General features: G+C 40.4%; 1 protein-coding gene across 6 annotated transcripts in view; it reads right to left on the bottom strand.

The window, feature by feature from the left end:
* Dmd (dystrophin) overlaps positions 1–18,825 on the bottom strand; it is a 2,013,932-nt gene that overhangs the window by 78,175 nt on the left and 1,916,932 nt on the right. For all 6 annotated transcript variants that reach the window (XM_013507710.1, XM_005410485.2, XM_005410486.1 and 3 more), the window contains 4 exons: positions 18,549–18,623; positions 5,667–5,868; positions 3,304–3,389; positions 866–1,023 (listed from right to left, as the gene is read on the bottom strand). In XM_013507710.1, the coding sequence (XP_013363164.1) occupies positions 866–1,023; positions 3,304–3,389; positions 5,667–5,868; positions 18,549–18,623 (521 nt within the window). The remainder of the gene's footprint in view (positions 1–865; positions 1,024–3,303; positions 3,390–5,666; positions 5,869–18,548; positions 18,624–18,825) is intronic.

Raw genomic sequence — 18,825 nt, 5'->3', positions numbered from 1 at the left:
GAGAGACGGCAATGGGCAGGAGTGTTGATCCAGAGACAGACATTGGCAAAGAGTACCAACCTCACATCTTATTTTAAGACTGTAGGGTGGGCTGGGAATGTAGCTCAGTGACTGGATGCTTGCATAGCACATATGAGGAGATAGGTTCCATTGCCACCACTGATTCCCACCCCTCAAAAAAAGACTATACCGAGCCACCATGAAGGCTTTAGAATAGTAGAGGTATGTTAGAGCACCAAAGTCCCTCTCTCTTTTTTTTTTTTTTGGGCAGTACTTGAACCCAGAGCCTTCACACTGAGCTACATTCCCTACATTTCCGGCCCTTTTCATTTTGTGACAGGGTCTCAATTAAGTCATTAGTTAGTTCAGGCAACTTGTGACCCTCCTGCCTCAGCCTCCCACCTAGAGTGCTTGAATTACAGAAATGCACCGCCACATCCAGCTCAAGCCAAAAAGGAGATAACTATGCTAACTATTTACCAACAGCCTTTATAAAGGAAGCCACAATAACGTAATTGGGGGTGAGACTAAGAGACTCCCCTACCAAGGTCATTTCCTTATTTACAATGGATTTCGGTGGCCCAAGATTTATTTCCTGCCTGGTTAAACCACTGCAGACTCCTTTCCCTTCTAACACCTTAGAAACCTTGGAGTTCCTGCTATAAATGGCCAGGTCTTTTCCTGCCTTTGCATTGTCTTCGCTCCCAGAACCTGCAATCCCAGCAGCTGCTTCCTAAAGAGCTTCCTAAGATCCCCAATCCTATACCAGCGCCTACAAAAGAACTACGGTGAGAAACTCTGGTGCAGTGAGGTTTTTAAAATAGAAAAAAAATAAACATATCACTTAAGAGAGTGAATCACTTACAAACTGGAAGCAGCTCCTGACGCTCGGCTCAATGTTGCTGCCCCCAAAAGATGCGACTTCGCCCAACTGTCTTGGGATTTGGATAGAATCATGCAGAAGGAGGCCCAGCCTGCGCTGGTCACAGAATCCTGTTGAACTTGCCACTTGCTTGAAAAGGTCTGAAAAAAGAGAACTGCACCAATTAAAATACCGTACCAAATAGCTACACACAGTGCCTAATGTCCAACTCAATTCTAGTACTGATTTACTGGTACCAGCTCAATTCTCAGGAGCAGCCCATATTCCCACAAGGAGGGTTTGTTTCTAACTTACACTAGTCTGAACAGAGTTTTATAGACTAAGTTAATCACCACTATGTTTACATGAAGCGTGACAACCATTAAGTCAACTATAGCCCTTTAGGAAATGCAAGTTCTTATGTGATCTTACCACCTAAATTGTTCCTAACACAGAACACAATCTTTTGGGAAATACATATCCGAGTGTATGGCATAATGACTGTCGTGAAAGCTTAAGCAGTAAGAGCCATATAACTGGCCCAAAGCATCATTCCTTTTGAACATAGGAGATTTAAAAATGCAGCAAACTGGAGAAAATCTTTATGGAGTCATGAGATCATTTTCTAGTCCATCATGTACACAGTTCACACAGGATGCTGTGCCAATTTGTAACTGGCTCATAATCCCACTACACTGTTACTGATTTATGTTCATCTTTTTCACTAGAGAATAATATTCCTTGAGGGCAGCAACCATATCTTGTTTAACTGTATGCCAGAAGTCTCTGGAGTAGAACAGCATTACCTAGAGGATAGCAGATGCCCAATATAGGCGGCTGACTACATAAATGTGTCAAACACTAGCAATGTATGTTCTGTTCTTATAAACAAAATCATTTACATCATACCATCTTCACCTAGAAGTTGCCAATCAAAATGAAATCCAAGAAAGCTTCTTGCACCCATAGGCACATTTATAAACTTGAAGCAATTCAACACTTTAACAGTATAGCTAAGATGCAATAAACTTCAGACTATGTACACAGCTTTTTACCATCTCTCGAAGTTTTTTTTTTTTGCCAAGTTATGAGTTATTTTCAAGTATCTCACTTCAAAGTTAGTATTTTTGTTTCCTTAACCTCAAAACATGTTCTTTTTTTAATAAATTACTTGCAACAGAGGCTCAAAGCTCCCTCGGTGGTTCAATTTAGTATTTTCAGTGCACTAGAACTGTGCCATTGGCAAGGTTAGATTAGAAATCAATTTATAGCCTGGCACAGTGATGTGGGCCTATGGGCCCAGCTACTCTGGTGCCAAACTGGACAACACTGCAAGAACCGTGTCATTTTTTTGAAAATGAACTTATAATAAGTAATTACAATACTTAAAGAAGAAAAGCCCACCGAAATAGTTTGAACCCAAAATAATTTTAAAGAGTTAAAAGCTATTGAGCCCTCCCACTCCACCCCACCCCTTGGTCTTTTTTGTTTTCTTTATTTATTTGTGGTCCATAGGATGAGAAAACTCAAGCAGAAAGTACATAAAAGTGAGCTAAACCTCTCTGTATATTTTGTGGCTTATTCCTAGAAGAGAAATATGCACTAGAACACAGAGCGGCTTTGGAGGAATTTAGTCTTTTTTGTCTCCTGCCTGTCCTTAAGCTCCGTACATCTCCTCTACCACGGGTGGTGAGTCCTTAGGGGAAAAGGGAGGAGACAAGATAAGCTGGGTTTGTTTAAGTTCCTCCTGAAAAGATTTCTTACAAGCATTTAAGGGGGAAAAATGAGTACAGTCCTTTACAGTGAGAATGGATGCTTGCTTGGTCATCTAAATCTTAATCAGTCCTGTAGCATTTGCTTTTAATTTAGACTTGTCCTTTTTAAGCAGAAGAACCCAATGGCTAATCAAAGAGAAATTCAGTAGGGTGCTATTTAGCCTTTAAGAAGTCGCGAGCTATCCCTCTCTCGAATAATAAAATGTTAGTCACGTCACAGACTTGGATATGTCAGGACAACTTGCAGTAAGATGATTATAAAATAAACAATGTTCCTCAAATATGAATGCCAGATAGTATTCTTTAAATAAGAATCCAACGATGAGGCAAGAGCAGGGATTAAACCTTCACATGTATTTTCCTGACTTACACAAAGGGGTTAGAAAATCAGACTTTATCCCCTAGGAACATGTGTTTTATTCAGAGACAGTCAATGTAACGTAAAATAATACTCGGACTGCAGAAGCTAATCCTCGTCTCTATTTAAATACCTGCAATTTAACGTTTGACAGGGAATGGCACAAACCAAATTTTATGACATTCTAAAAGCTACCTCTTACATGGGGAACCTGCTGTCAAATAAGAACAGTCTGTCATTTCCCATCTAGAACTAGGGTAATTAGCCAACATCAGTAAAAGAATACAGAGTTAATGTACATGACTTACATCTGTACTTGTCTTCCAAATGTGCTTTACACAGAGAAATGATGCCAGTTTTAAAAGACAGGACACGGATCCTCCCTGTTCGTCCCCTATTATGAAGAATCAAAGCAGAAAACAATTACTAACACCGAAGTTAAAAAATTCTAGTTCAGAGGGAAAAATAAAGTGCTGTATAGAGGAACTCTATGGACCATAGTTTTATTAGAACTTTTCTGAGTTCATTATCTATTTGTTTATGCTCTAGAATACAGTGGAAATTTGCTGAACTGGATTAATATTATCAGTTTTCAATTCTTAAAAGCCTTACTTGAATTGTTAAGAGTAGCTCTATATAAAATAGAAAAAATAATATCCTTCTGTTCACCTGTGGAGAGCCAATTTTGGTTAAGTGGGTTAGTGGAAGAATTGCCATTATGCACTAAGCTATTTTAGTTACTAAAGCAGATGAACTACTTTGGTTATTGAAGCCAAAAAATTACCAGCAAATAATTCCTCTAACCTCTTCAATACTCAGATTTTAATCAAATTGCCCCTTGCACTAAGATTAATCACTTCAAGACACACGAGTCATAACATAAAATATGAACCTTTTCTCCAAAAATAGGACATACTCTATTAGAGGACGTTCAAACAGATGCTTTATAAGAGAAATTTGTAAGTAACCTATTGCTGTAACAATGTCTTACTATATCTGCAGAAAGCTCAAGTAAAGCATTCCACATAACAAAGCAACTGTACCTTATATATTTGTATTTTTAGGTAACAACATGCTCAATTTTCAACTAGTACAATTTATTAATGTCCTTCAGTTAAAAAGAAACCCTGGACCCTAATACAGTAACAAAAGTCCTATCATTGGACAATTTTCTGAACTTTTTCTCTCTTAGGGCAAAAAAAAAGCACTGTTTTAACAAATAAACTTTATAGAGTAACTTGGGTCTTCAAGGAGTTAAGATTACCCCTAAAATAACTTTCAGGAAGGTAGAATGAATGTTACATACTCTGAATCCAATCACATGCATGCCATCTGCAAAGAAACTAGTGCCAAGATATATTTTCTGGAAGACCTGAATACAAATCCTCATCAAAACAAATATAATTGTAATCCACAATATCCAACATGTTCAAGGACTTAGTAGATAATTATCATGAATTCAATAGCCAAGTGGTCCTAAAATTTAAAAAAGTAGTATCTCATCAAAATAAAACAGTATAAATTTTAATGAAGGATGTGGTAGAAGTCTAGAATAAAGGCAAAAAGCCAAATAGTTGATATGCAATGCCTTTCAGTAAACTCTTCCCAGATTTCCAAATGGGAATATGTTCTTGTTGATGTGTGAAATGAGGCATGTAATAATTCTGAGGTCTAAGAAGAATTCAGTGAAAATCAAGACCAATTCCTTCTGCTTCCTTCCTCGATTGTCTTCATTAAGCTCAAGACAAAAATTAGAACTGGAGCTATTTCCTGTGTGCAATCTAGAAGAAATAAACAACTGTTCTCGAAGAGAGAGTGATGAATGGAGGTGCCAAACTGAAACTTTGTAAAGCCTTACTAAAACACAAAACAAAACAAAAAATCTTCCACCTCTGAGGAGCCGAGTTGGTTGCATTAGGGGCTTACAATCATTGTGCTTGGCTTATCAATTTATAATAACCCCCAAAATTCTACATATCAGCTAGGACAATTCTGATCTGGTGACAGGCGTATCAGTATCTCCAGGAGCAGAAAGAGCACTGCCAGCCAGAGGGACCACCCCAAAGGGCTGCACATGACCCATTCCAAGACTGGAAAAACAAATATCTCAGGGTTTTGTTTGTTTCACAACCTGTGAGCAATCTCCTTTCTTGCTGTTACCTGCTAGTTTATGAGTCATTTTTCAAGTCATATAAATGTGGAAATGATTTATTACAGAAACAGTATTAGGTCCACAGCTCCTGGGACCCTACTGCTTTTTTCTTTTAATGTATAAGCAGATCTTTTTTTTTTTTTTTTTTTTTAACAATCCCATTACTTTTGATAATGTATCATTATATTTTCTCCCTTTTTTCTGGGCTGCCTTTAGTTAACATCTAGTAAGTACTTACTATAATAGAGAATTTCAAGAATATTCTTAAAGTATGTTCACTTAGAAGCAACTTGTAGAAATCCATAGATATTACTGTTGTCATTATTTCATGCTCATATTTTATTATGCTAAAGTTGTCTAATGAGATATCTTTTAAGGATTTTTTAAGGTTCTTTATTAGTTGATATTTGTAATACATAATTGATATATTCATTGTGGGGAATTGATGCTAATTACACTGTCTGCATTCTGTAAGCCAGGTCTCCAGTGACAGCCTGTAAAAACACTTGCCATACTTACGTATCATAAACGTTCAGCAGCCAGTTGAGACACATATCCACACAGAGAGGGACATTGACCAAATTGTTGTGCTCTTGCTCCAGGCGATCATAAATAGTGGTCAAACAATTAATGATCTGCAGGATATCCATGGGCTGATCGTTTTGCTTGAGGTTGTGCTGGTCCAAGGCATCACATGCAGCGGACAGGCTCAAGAGATCCACTGCAAAAATGTTCAATCACAAGTGATTCAAAGCATGAAATTCTCTTTTCCCTATTTTTCCTGGTCTTATAACTGCCAGCCTCTTTTACAGGTGCTCTTGAGCTGGGGTTGTAGCTCAGTGGTTCAGTGGTAGAGACCCATTTGCCTAGCATGCATGCATGGGCTCCCAAGCTCTATCCCTAGCATCCCCTAAAAAACGTTCTGCCTTCATCCTTCAGCTCTAGTTGATACATCTGATTTAGGACCTGGGGTTGTTCTCAAATCCCATGGGCACTGGCAGGAGGGGACAAAACGTTCCCTTGCCTGAAATACTGTGGAATATTTGAAAGTTAAGGGAACCTATCCTGTAAAATGTAAACTGAGTAAGAAAAAAATGTCAACAATTCTGAAAGAGGGCCTGACAACACTTTCTTGTATAGGTATTACAGGAGGTCAGTTAGATGAATCTGTGTAGTTAAAAGTCTAGCTATGCATTTGTAAGCACTACATGTTTCTCTCCCTGAAATACCAGTATCTCTCTGCTGCTTTAAAATCAGGCAAGAAAATGATCAACTTCACTAAAATTTTCTATAGGCAAATGGAAGTCACTGAAATCTTTATCCAGTTTTCAGCGCTCAGGTTCATTTATTTCTCATTTCACCTTTAAACTCTATTTTATAACAAATTTCAAGTCCTTGCTAGAACCTTCTAAGCTGGGGGGATCCTTTGATCAAAGGTAGTACTTAGGCTAAAAGACAAAAATTTAACAGAAGTGAAACTTTAACCTTGTCCTACATCTACAAATCACAAGCCTTATTCCCAAGTGTCATGAAAAGAAGCTTCTCTCTACAGCCAATTTATTAGCCAACCAGGAAATGCAACAACATTGCTTTTATATAACCTTGGAATTCTCAGTCCTTTGAGACAAAGAATCAATGATGATTAAGTACATCTCTCACACATCTCAGAGAAGGGGGCACTACAATTATAAATGCAACTGCAGGTAAACACAGGTCATTCCAGTCTATGAACAGCTTTCCCCATAATAAAGAAAAGGAAATGTTAGGCTATAATGTACCTTACTACTTACTTGTGGCTACTCTAATTAAATACTAGGAAAAGAACAAAAATAGTGGTTAACACCTATGTAGGTTAATACCTAGGTAGTGCACATTTTTTTTTTCTTTTGAAAAGGAAAATAGAAAACTGGTTTTTTCCTGGAAGCACACAGGAGGGTAGCAGAAATAAGAGGTTTTTGTTTTGTTTTGTTTTGTTTTTTAACCTGTCAGTGAAACTGTTCTCATGGACAAGTTTCCCTAAAATGTCCCAGACTACCGCTGTTCCTATGGAAAGAAAGGTCCTTCTCCTTTTCCTCTATCTGTTTTGTTTTTACAGGGCTAGGGATGGAGCCCAGGACCTCACACACGCTAGGTAAGTATTTCACCACTAAGATACACACCAAGCCCATTTTTATTTTAAGACAGGATCTCACTAAGTGGCCCAGGATCGCCTCGAACTTGCAATCCTCTTGCCTCAGTCTCCCAAGTAGCTGTGATTATAGCCACGTGCCACTTACGCGTAGCTCTAACATTTTTTCTTATATATAGAAGGAAGCTACGTATTGGTAATTTGAAGTTTTCCTATTATTTTCTTGTTTGTTACTCTGCTTAATCATCCTAAATATTTCACTTTAGATCCAAGGGAGTAAGAACTAATATGTGAGAATGTTCAGACTCATTTTTTATTAACAGTCTACCATACCCATGTGACAGATACAACAGCAAAATTGCCTGAGCTTCCTTTCACTGAATCTACTGTATCTCTGCATCGGTGAATGGGAAACACACAGAACAGCAAAGTGGAGTAAAAATAGCTTCAGTGAGGAGCAAGGCAATTGCTCTGAAATGACATGAGCAGAAGACGACGCTGGAGAGAAATACTGAGCAGCAAGCACTGCTCAAACCGATGTGGTTAAATACGAGCACAATCCATCACAGAAGATTGAAGATCCCTGTTCCAAAGACAAACACAGCAACCTGAATCTTGTTTTCATGGAACAGTATGCATGTATGCCTGCATGTATGTATGCCTGCACACATTTAGATTTTCTGAGACAGGTCTTGCTACGTAGCTCAGGCTGCCCTTGAACTCAGTATGTAGCCCAAGCTGGCCTCCTGCCTCCGCGTCCTGAATGCTGGGATTACAAGCATGCACCACCACACTTAGCTTCAAAAATATTTTAATGGAAGAAGATATTATAGCCTTTGGCATTACTGAAGAAGGACCATGTGGTGGTGGTCCTACAGCCTAAGGGGGGTAGGGGGGAGAAACGAGGGAGAAAGGCCAAAAAATGAATGGCCCTCTTAGATTCTCTTTGATATACAGAAAAAGAGCAACGAGTGGAATGAAAGACCCAACTCCAGGATCCCACCAATAGCTTCTGAGGCTCTGGCTGTGCCTAATCATCCTCTCAAACTTCCAGATTCAAAGGTGGACACACATTATAATGGTAGAAGAACTGTTGTGTGTCTACAAACTTTTCTGGCCCAGGCAGTAGAAGGTTCTGAGGCAGGAAGGTAGGGTGTGGCTAAAGTTGGCTGGGAAAGTAGACAGGATCTGTTAATCCTAGGACATATGCACAGAACAGTTCTCAAAGCCCTGCACAAGGACTTCTCCAGAGAATTAGGTTTTGGAGAGGATGACCTAGTCGTAAAGCCAGCTTGGGAAATATAGAAAAGGACAGCAGCCATTAAGCTCTCCCTATTTTGTCTCTTCATGATAGCCCATGCTCACTTGTATTTCTCTTTCTTTTTCTACTTTTACTTGACCCAAACTCACTCTGAAGAGCCTGGTTTTTCTCCTACCCTTAATGAATGTGAAATTTTGCCACCATTTATGCTTGTTTCAACCAATTCTTTGTTCAGGACAGAAAGAACCTAGAAATCACCTCTAGAAGGAGACTCCAGCACCCAAAACCCAGTAACCAAACTTGTGGAAAGAGGAGACTATTATTGATATCATGCCTTTCTATAGGGAGCTTCCATTTATGAAGAACTCAGCAAGTAAACCTCTGCTGTGCAAGAAAGTCAATGCACTTTGAGGTAGTTACCTGCGCTCTGAGGGTTAATCTCCAAGAGGGGTGTTGGCACCAGATGTTCTGCCAAAATATCTACCTGGCACAGTGGCAAAAGGAATGAAAAGAAGTGACTTATTGAGTTGGAGTATAGTCCTGGGTTACAAGCCATTCCCCCCTATTTCCTGATAACAGGAACAAAGGCCATTTTTTCCTGGTCAGATCAGTGGCAAGATCAGTGAAAACCACCGAGGTTTGGGGTTGACCAAAGGAAGGATATGCACAGGGATATAAGAAACCCCCACTGAGACTCCACTTTGTGCTCCCTGGCTCCTAAAGGTTTTGTGCTTTGATCTAAGTGACAACACACAGGGATCTGGAGGCAGCCCTTGCTGAGAGAGGACAATTAGAGTTTGCACCTGTCCTCTCTGGGCCCTAGGCTGAGCAGTAGCCTGTGGCTATGATACACATCCTAATGAAATGTGGTTCATTTATTGTATCCTGTTCCTAAAATGTAAATTTGTGAGCACCGTTTAGCAACTGAATTGTCTAACTGCCACTATTAGTTCAGTTAGCATCAGAAGTGAGATTGTTTATAAAACCACTAATTCATTTTTAGCTAAAAATATGACCAAGGCATTATGTAGGGAAATAAAAAGATGATTCTGATGAAAGGGATGAACATGAACCCCAGTGCTGGTTGCCAAGCTACCCCTGGTTTAAAGTAGCACAGGCTGTGAAATTGGTTATCGATGATACAACTTTCTAGTGGAATCTGGGAGCAACAGCACCTGAATCTAAGGAGCTAACAAACTGGATTAGAAGGGAACTACGAACTGATGGCAGGGTTGATAAAAATTCAATCACTTGGGTGCTTGTTAGCAAAAGTGAAAGTTCAGAACCTCCTTTGGCAGCATTTCACTCTCTCTGGCCTGCAGGTGGAGTTCAAACCAAAGGAACTTGAGCAACTGTCACTTTTGACAAATGGGCTACGTGTGTGAAGTCAATTACAACTTTAAAAATGTTCAAACCCAGCACACTTGTAATTCTCAGCACTCTGGGAGGCTGAGGTAGGAGGATCCCAACCTGGACCCACCTTGGGCAACTTCGCAACATAGTGAGACCCAGTCTCAAAATACAAGTGAAAAGGGCTCGGGTTGTAGCTCAGTGTGAATATCCTGGGTGCAAGCATCAGTCCTTGCAGGTGGGGGAGGAGTAATTCAAGTAGGTAACTTACAGATGTTCCCTACTCAACCACAATTTCCTTTTTCAATGCCAGACCTAGTAGTTACTGGGTTAGGCTACAAAGAAGAGCCTGAAAGGCTGGTATTATTCCAAAATAACATACTATGGTGATTAGCTGGAACTGAGGTGCAAAAATCCCACAGAGATCAATGGAATGGATCATGTCTGCATCTTACCTAACTAGGGCTGTCATAAATGTTTCGCTGCCTAGAGGGCAGAAGAGCCCAATTTCTCTGCACTAATCCAATCTGATCCCTTATCACTGGGAAAATACTAGAGGGAAGCCCTGCATGTCTTATTTTGCTACCAGCCAAACATGGACTAGCCTGCTGGCTGAATCCTGGGGGCCACACTTTGTATCTGTAGCAGTGAGGATCTGGATTGAAATTAATGGCAAAGGAAGAAGGGTGAGATTGTTGCTATGGGGAAGGAAGCCACTAAATAGGTTTTAAAAGGGGGAATGGAACACGATAATGGTGCCCATGAGAATAATGTGTTCCCATAAGCCTTGACTCAGACGCCCTTCTGGGTAAAGGACTCTGCTAAAAACTTCCCCTTTGAAGAGGCAGCAAGTGATCAAAGCAGTTGGCCAACCTATGAATGAGAAGACGGGAATTCTGGCTGGGACTCTGACTCCATGGTACAATAATAATGAGGCTATGTCCTTTGGTTCTTGTTTCATAGATGCATCTGTTATTAAGCCTCTGTGTTAGAAAGTTCTCCACGGGAATATTTACCCAGTCAGTCTTGAGTACGATGATTTGTAACACTGTGAGTGGACACCACTGTGGCCATTAATTATGATAACGAAGGTGTGTGGTAGATGGTTTGTACGCTCATCTATCGTAATATTACATGTTAAAAAAGTAGCTTTCTGCTCTATTACTGTGTGTGAACAGCTATAAATGGGTGGAGGGATAATTGGGTCACTGAGAGAGAATTAAATTCAATTTAGCGGACCTACTTTCCCGATGTGCAAAAGCCAGAAATTTTATGTGGAGGGGTACGAAAATTTCTGTCGCGTGTCCAAACCACAATCCAGGTAGGAGTGACTACTATTCAGATGATTTTGGCGTGAAAGACAGTATTTTTGTGCCTCAAATTTATGTACTGGTTATATTAACGATGACCAACAATGTATCTGGTGGACAAAATACGCTAGATCACTTGAAATAAAAGAAATGAAGAAATTAGGAGTTGGGCTAGGAATACCGGGCCAGGTAGAATTTGGTTTGAAAAAGAGATAGATTGATGAAAAAGCCCTCCTAATACAAGGACACTTTGAGAACAACTAATTCCAGGAGGAAGGATAAGAATGGTAGCTTACATAGAATGGCAGGAAAACAGAATTAATGCTTACTGAAGAATGGAACCTACAAGGAGGTTTGAACAACCTAGCATCATGACTGAGTGCCAACCATTACTTTCCTAGCGTGCACTCATGAGCACCGGAGGAATTTTACACAGGTATACAGAATTTCCCCCAGGAAACTGATGCGTCTTGTTAAGGACCTTTCCCTTTGGGGCACCAATATCTGTCAAACCATATGCTCAGAAAAAAATTAGTTTAGCTATGTCCTTAAAAATCAACCTTTCTTTGTTTTTCTCCTTTTCTCTTTGTGTTGGGGATTAAACCAGGACCTTTGCATTGAGTTACATCCCCAGGACTTTTCTTGATGTTTTCTTTTGAGACAGGGTCTTGCTAAATTGCGAAATTGTCCAGGCTGGGCTCAAACTTGAAATCCTTTTGCCTCAGCCTCCCAGAATGCTGCGTTTACAGCTGTCCACTTTCATGCCCAGCCTCAAGATGTTTTTAATTGTGAAATGAGAAACGGCCTCTAATGTATGTGAAAAATAATATATCTCATATGGGAAAAGTAGATTTGTGCAGGGGAGAGTGTTATGGTTTATACCTAGATTTCCCCAAAGCCTCATGAGCTCATAGGTGTGGCTTTTGGGAGGTGACAGGATCATGGCGGTGTGGCAATTCATCAGTGGATTAGTCTACTGATGAGTTCACAGCTAAATGTGATGCTGGGAGGTGAAACCTGGTTGGAGGAGGTAGGTCACTGGGGGCTGGAAAGGTATGTCCCCTTTCCTCCTCCCTTTATTGTGTTCTGCTTCCATTGGCCACACCATGAGCTCTTTCTCCTCTGTAATTCCCTTCTGCCATGCCACCCCATCTTGGAGCCAGCGAAGTACGGACTGAAAGCTCTACAGACTCTGAGCCAAAATAAAGCTCTCCTCCTACAACCTGAGGGTGCCGGGTAGATGCAGTCTATGGCTGTGGCTCCATATCCTACCTTCAGCGATATTGTTGTACTGTAGCCTTTGCTAGAAACACACTGTATATGTGTAATCCATGTTACTGTGGATCCTGTGAGTCTTACTTTAGTAACTGAACCCTCACTAATACCATTCTTAGTGCATTATCAAAAAGTAAGGGGCATTTACATAAAAGGGACCACATTTTCCCCCTGGTTTGTCAGGGTGAGGGCAGAAACTGGAAGTTTCAACTTCATTCAGACAATTCCAGGCTGAACCAAATCTCTATGATGTGTGATTCAGTTGCTGAACAAAGGCAAATTATTCTCGATTTCTTGTTGTTTGCAGAATGTCACATTTATCAACTGTAGTATATTTAGCCCTATGGCTTGGGCTCTCTCCAACCCCCCCCCCCACTAATAAACTAAATATATTTCCTTTGTTAAGTGCATTTTCACTTCTGCTCTTAGAAGTTGGCTCTATTTTTTTTTTTTTAACTTTAGAAGCCATACACTTCTGGAATGTTATCAAAATCACACAAGGAGAAAGAAAAAGATTATCTTTTTTCAGTTTTCACCAGAGCATCAGCCATATGAAGCCGCTTTTAAATCCTTCTTCCCAAGATTTTCTCTTTGTCTCTGCTTTTCTTTCAAGTTTAGTTTTCATTCATAATACACTAAAGCCACTGTAGAGTTAGGCAACATTAAATGGATTACAAACTGGGGACACCGTAGCCCAATGGTGATGCTCTTGACATAATTAGCAAGTTCTCTATCACAGATAAAATTGTGTTACTTGGTATTCCACAGTATTGACACTCTGATAGGGAAATCAAAAAATAAGATCAAGAGCTTAAGAGAGGTGGCAGTGCATATTTTCAAAAGCGGCTGTAATTCAAACCCTTCACTGGCATCAGGAAATCACTGAGATAACATCATTAATTTCCATCAAGTTGAGAGTTAGTAGAAGGGCCTTTGGTAGGAAAAGCTAGCTAGGACAAGTTTTATTTGCCTGTACCACAGACAATAGGTCTTTATCATGGCTTTGCAGACCTAGAAAGGACAAAAGGCTGGAAGATAAACCCAGGCAAATATAAAATTAAGGGGCTGGGGATTTAGCTCAGCGGCACAGCGCCTGCCTGGCAAGCACAAGGTCATGAGTTCATTCCCAGTACCAGAAAAAAAACCAAAACAAAACAAAACAAAAACAAATACAAAATTAAGAGGAAACTCTTAAATCACCTATTGAAAAGTTACTAAGTAATGTGACCACACACTTTCAATAATAAAAGGATTGGTGAATTCACTTTCCCTTCTTACTATGCAAGGCACCCTCCTGCATTCTTAAAGAGTTAACTACCTACTTTAAATAAAACATCCTAATTTTGCTATCCTTGAATTTTTTTTTCAAATATAAGAAGTTACACTCCAAGAGAAAATGCTGAGAATTTGAAATCTGTTTTAAAAGTAAAGTTTAAAGAAATCAATCTACATTCACAGCCTGATTTTATTCCAAGGTTTTTACCTCAGATGTCCAACATATTTTACGAATCAAATTCCCCCCATTTGCCCAATGTTTCTCAGAAATTTTATTACAGATTGAAATGATAAGCAATAAAACATATGTAAATAGAATTTTCTTTAAACAGGAAAAGTGAATGATGCCTAAGGCCAGGGTCAAAGGATAGTTACGGAAAGGGAAATCATTTTCAGTGATTACAGATATTTCCATTTAGTCTATTGCAGAGCTTTTCTGTAGTATAACCTGGAACAGCTGGTTATCTCTTTTGAATTTTAGGATCTTACAAGAATATTCTATAGCACTAATAACCAGTTCATCATTCTTCTTTTATCAAAGGAGAGCAGTATCTATGGAATGGGGCAGGGTCAAGAGAAGAAAAATCAGCAGACAACTCTGCGTTCAGTCCCAACTTCATCCTACCTCAGCCTGCTTTGTGCCCACTGTGGCACATTAACAGGTCCTCAAGGAAACCCGAGGCCCAGGAGTCTTTTCCAAATCATTTGAACTTGGCAGATACATACCTGGAAAATGATAACTCCAGGCTATAAGCTGTAAGGAAATGGAAGTCTCCACTGACTTTCATTCACGAATTCATTCTGGGAAAACACTGAACCGTAGTCTGTGCCAGGTTTTGTGTCAAGCACTGGAAATACCAAGATGAAGAGGAAAGACCTATGCACTCTTTCCAAATAATTCCATTTCTAGCACATTTCCACCTCGGTGTAAAAACCCTATACCAGTGACTCCTCGACTACCTTACTGCCAGCCTCTGAAGAGGCCCTAGCTGAACTCCTTCACTCCTAAAGACTTGATGGCCAAGATTCACAGTCCTCCTCCCTCCCCGAGTTCAGGCCCCAATTCAGGATGACATCAACACTGGCATAGGTGATATGTGCCCCACTCTAGTCTCTCAGTCCCTTAGCTTCCTACTCTATCTCCCTGGAAGTTCACGTCTGCTCCAACTCCGCCACCTACTCAAAGGGTCATACCCTAGACCAGGGATGGCCAACCTTTCAGAGCTTTCAATGATATAAACAGCCCGCTGTGGCACATGTGCCATAGGTTTACCACCAATGCCACAGGTTCGCCACCAATGCCCTAGGCCTTACCACGTGGAACCATTCATGGAGGCTCAGTGATGCTGAAAAATATGAGCATCTGATTCAGCTGACCCCCTGTGACTACAGCCTCTTGGCCTTCAGTTCTTTCAGCACCTACCTCTTCTTCCACCTGCCCCAAACAGCTGTCTTCTAGATCCATGCACCTCCTAATTACCTGCTGCCACCCCAAAGTCACAGCTGAGCCCCCACAAAACATTCCTGACACACAACATCCTAGCTTCATACAACAATCCTTACTTCTTGAGCCCAGCTGTTCTCTGCCTATCCTGGGACCAAGCATCTGACTTCTGACTGCTGGGTGTACTTGGGGAAGTTATGGGGTATTATGGAACCCCCATGGACTCTGCGCTCCATAAAGCTGGTTTCCAACTTAGGCCCACAGAGATAAGCTCAATCTCAACTTTATCACCTTCCATTGTTAAACTGTATGAAAGGGACTCTTGAACTCCAGAGAAAACAGATGCCTTTAGATAGGTGACCCGGGGCTAGGGATTTAGTTCAGCAGCACAGCGCCTGCCTGGGGTGAGGATTCCCGGTGGAAAACAAAAAACAAAAAACAACAACAACAACAACAACAACAAAAAACTAGATAGGTGTCCCTATCCTTTCTGCTGTCACCTGGGCCTGCACATATTCTTCCCTCTGCCCTACCTGTTATAGTGCAAGGGAGGTATTTCCTTCCTATCTCTGGCTCTGGATCACCTGACCTTATCCTCTGAAAGTGCACATTTTGTCATCTCCCGAGCCAAATATTTTTATCTTAGCCTGTCTTCTTATAGTCATATAAATACACACAAGTATCTCACTAATTCCTCAGTGCCTTTGACCCAGCTTCACAGCTAAATTTCTCCAACAGTGCTGCATCTACCAACCAGCTTTACATTCCCGCTTAAACTCTTGGTGGGACACTTCCAACCATGTTTCTAAAATCTCACTGAATTACTAAATCCAATGGGTACTGTTCCCAACTTTACTCCACTATCCCAGTCAGATCTGACCCTAGTGAAAGATTCCTCCTTTCTTACCATGCAGTGCCACTACAACCTCTTGGGACTTTACACTCCTCTGCTGGCCATTCCTTTGAAGTCCTGGTAGGATACTCATCCTCTCTTCTAAATAACTCTTCTCATTCTACATCCTCCCGGAGCCATCTTGTCCTCTCCACAATTAATTAAAAGCAGCACCTAAACCAGGCACAGTGGCACAGGCCTATAATCCCAGCACTCTGCAAGAGTGAGGCAGGACGTTTCCAAGTTTGACTCTAGCCTGGACAAGTTAGAGAAACCCTGTCCAAAATTTAAAAATAGTCATCATCATCATAACAACAATAATAATAATAATAAAGGCTGGGAATGTATCTCAGTGAAAGGCCCTGGGTTCAATCCCAAGAACCAAAAGAAAAAAAAAAGCGAAGCATCTACATGCTGATGACCCCTACATATTGTTCATAGATTTCTCCTCAGTACCACAGATTCATATCCAGCTTGACTAGGCAAGTCCATCACCCGGTTAGTAGCCCAAGCCAAGAAGTTAAGAGTATTCCTTGATTCCCCTTTGTCCATATCATTCCCTTTCACCTACCACTGAGGTTTAGCAAATCCACCTCCTAAATATTTCTACATTCTCTCCAATGCTTATCTCTATGCCTTGTTTGCCAATTCAGGCCACCATATTACTGGTTTCTATTTCTACAGCAGGTTTCGCTCCTGTCAATCACACAATCCCTTAATCCATGCTTGGTTTCACAGCCAAATTTATTTTTCCAAATGAAAATCTGATCATGTCATCCCCTTGCCAAAATCTCTCCAACGACTCTCCACTGACCTCTAAATTCTTTAACTTTGGTTTTAAAGCCTTTCACAATCTGCCTCCTGCTTCTGTCTCCAGCCTAATATTTCACAATGGCCCTCCATGGAATTCTGTGCTTTCACCACACTAAAGTATTTTCAGTCAGACTGCATCATGCTTTGTTTGCACTCAGACCCTCAGAACACAAGTCTTCCTTCTGACTAGAAGAGTGGTCCTAGAGTGAGCTCTACTTATCTCACTGGAATTACCTGCTTTAGACATCACCAGTTAACCTCCTCTGAGCCTCATCCCATACAACACCCCATTATTCCACTATGACACAACTAAATAAGTGATGTTGAAATTATCTTTTATTTTTCCTCAGTGGTCACACGGCCTAAAAATAGTGACAATATTACTTTAGGTTTTCACTTAAATCATGCACAACCTTGATGACTTTGTATGTACATCTGCCTAAACCTACGATTTAATAGATTCCCTGGCTATTTCTTGTCAGACTGTAAGTTCCTTCATGGTAAGAACTATGCCTGTCTGTTTCATGGATATATATCATCAATGTACAGAGACACTCAAATAATATTACACCATAAATCACTTTTTAAATTTTGATGTACAGTACTAGAAATTGAACCCAAAGCCTTTGCACTAAGCTGTATCTCTAGACCTTTTATATTATTTTTTGTTTCGGTTTGTGATAATTCTTAGTAAGTTACCAAATGGTCCAGGCTAGGCCTGAACTTGTGATTCTCTTGTCTTAGCCTTCAGAAGTGCTGGAATTACAGGCCTGCAGCACCACGACCGACCGGCTTCACTTTGCTGATAAGAGAGTGTATCTATAAACTATCTGATGAAAAAACTATGCAACATTTTAGGATTTCTCCACAGATATATGATAAGAAAGAGCAAAGCAACCTAGTCATTTTTCCTCTATCACAGCATTCATCTAAATATTAACACTGAAACCCATCTGTGAACTTGGCTTGGATAAGACAGTCATAACCTTCTGTCACTAAATACGCTTTGTAAGAAGAAGAAAACTGCAATGGGGGATAGAATCGAAGTTTCATAAAGAGAATTACAGATATTGATGCCACTAATTATAAATTACTGGTATCCTATCAATTTAACATCAATAACTGAGGAATACTCACAGGAATAAGTCTAAATATAATGGTGGAGGTAAACATTAAGCCAAAGGTAGGTACTTCTGCATTGTTCCAAAAGTAAGATCTAGCTAGAAAATACTCAGCCTTGAAAACTACAGATCAAAAATACTGGTCCCGATCAGCCTATCCTTGCCTAACCCGCCTTAAGGAGTAGCCACTGGGCAAGAAAGTAGTGAAGGCAAGTAGGCTGATTACAGCTGGCAGTTTTGATCTCTAGTTTTCAAGGCTGATTATTTTCCAGCTAGGTCTAATTTTGGGGGAAAGAGGAGTTTTTTTTGTCGGTACTAGGGACTGAAGCCAGGAACTCGTGCATGTTAGGCAAACACTACCGCTGAACAAGGTCCCCAACCCCAAGACACTTATTTGAAGAATGAGGTCTATGTTGCAACAAGCCTTGTGCAAGCTCATTTACATGCCTGTTCAAGGGAAAGATACCTCCAATCCACTTTTCTTGTTTTAAACAAACTGAATAAGATCTTTTAAGTACTAATTAATACTTACAGCAAAGGGCTTTCTGCAGTCTTCGGAGCTTCATGGCAGTTCTATAGGCTGAGAACCTGACATTATTCAGGTCAGCTGGAGAAAAAGGGGAGCAAACAGATTATTCGTTATTTCACATCAGAAAGCACAGACAAAAGCCCCCCATGATTTACCAACAACCAACAGCTATAAAAATAGATTTCAGGGGCTGGGGATTTAGCTCAGCGGCAAAAGCGCCTGCCTGGCAAGCGCAAGGTCGTGAGTTCGGTTCCCGGTACCGGAGAAAAACCAAAAAAAA

This window comes from Chinchilla lanigera, unplaced genomic scaffold, assembly GCF_000276665.1.
Source record: "Chinchilla lanigera isolate Chin_1 unplaced genomic scaffold, ChiLan1.0 scaffold00134, whole genome shotgun sequence".
Taxonomy (NCBI): Eukaryota; Metazoa; Chordata; class Mammalia; order Rodentia; family Chinchillidae; genus Chinchilla; species Chinchilla lanigera.
The sequence above is the reverse complement of the archived record's forward strand: the minus strand, read 5'-3'. Positions and strand labels throughout refer to the sequence as shown.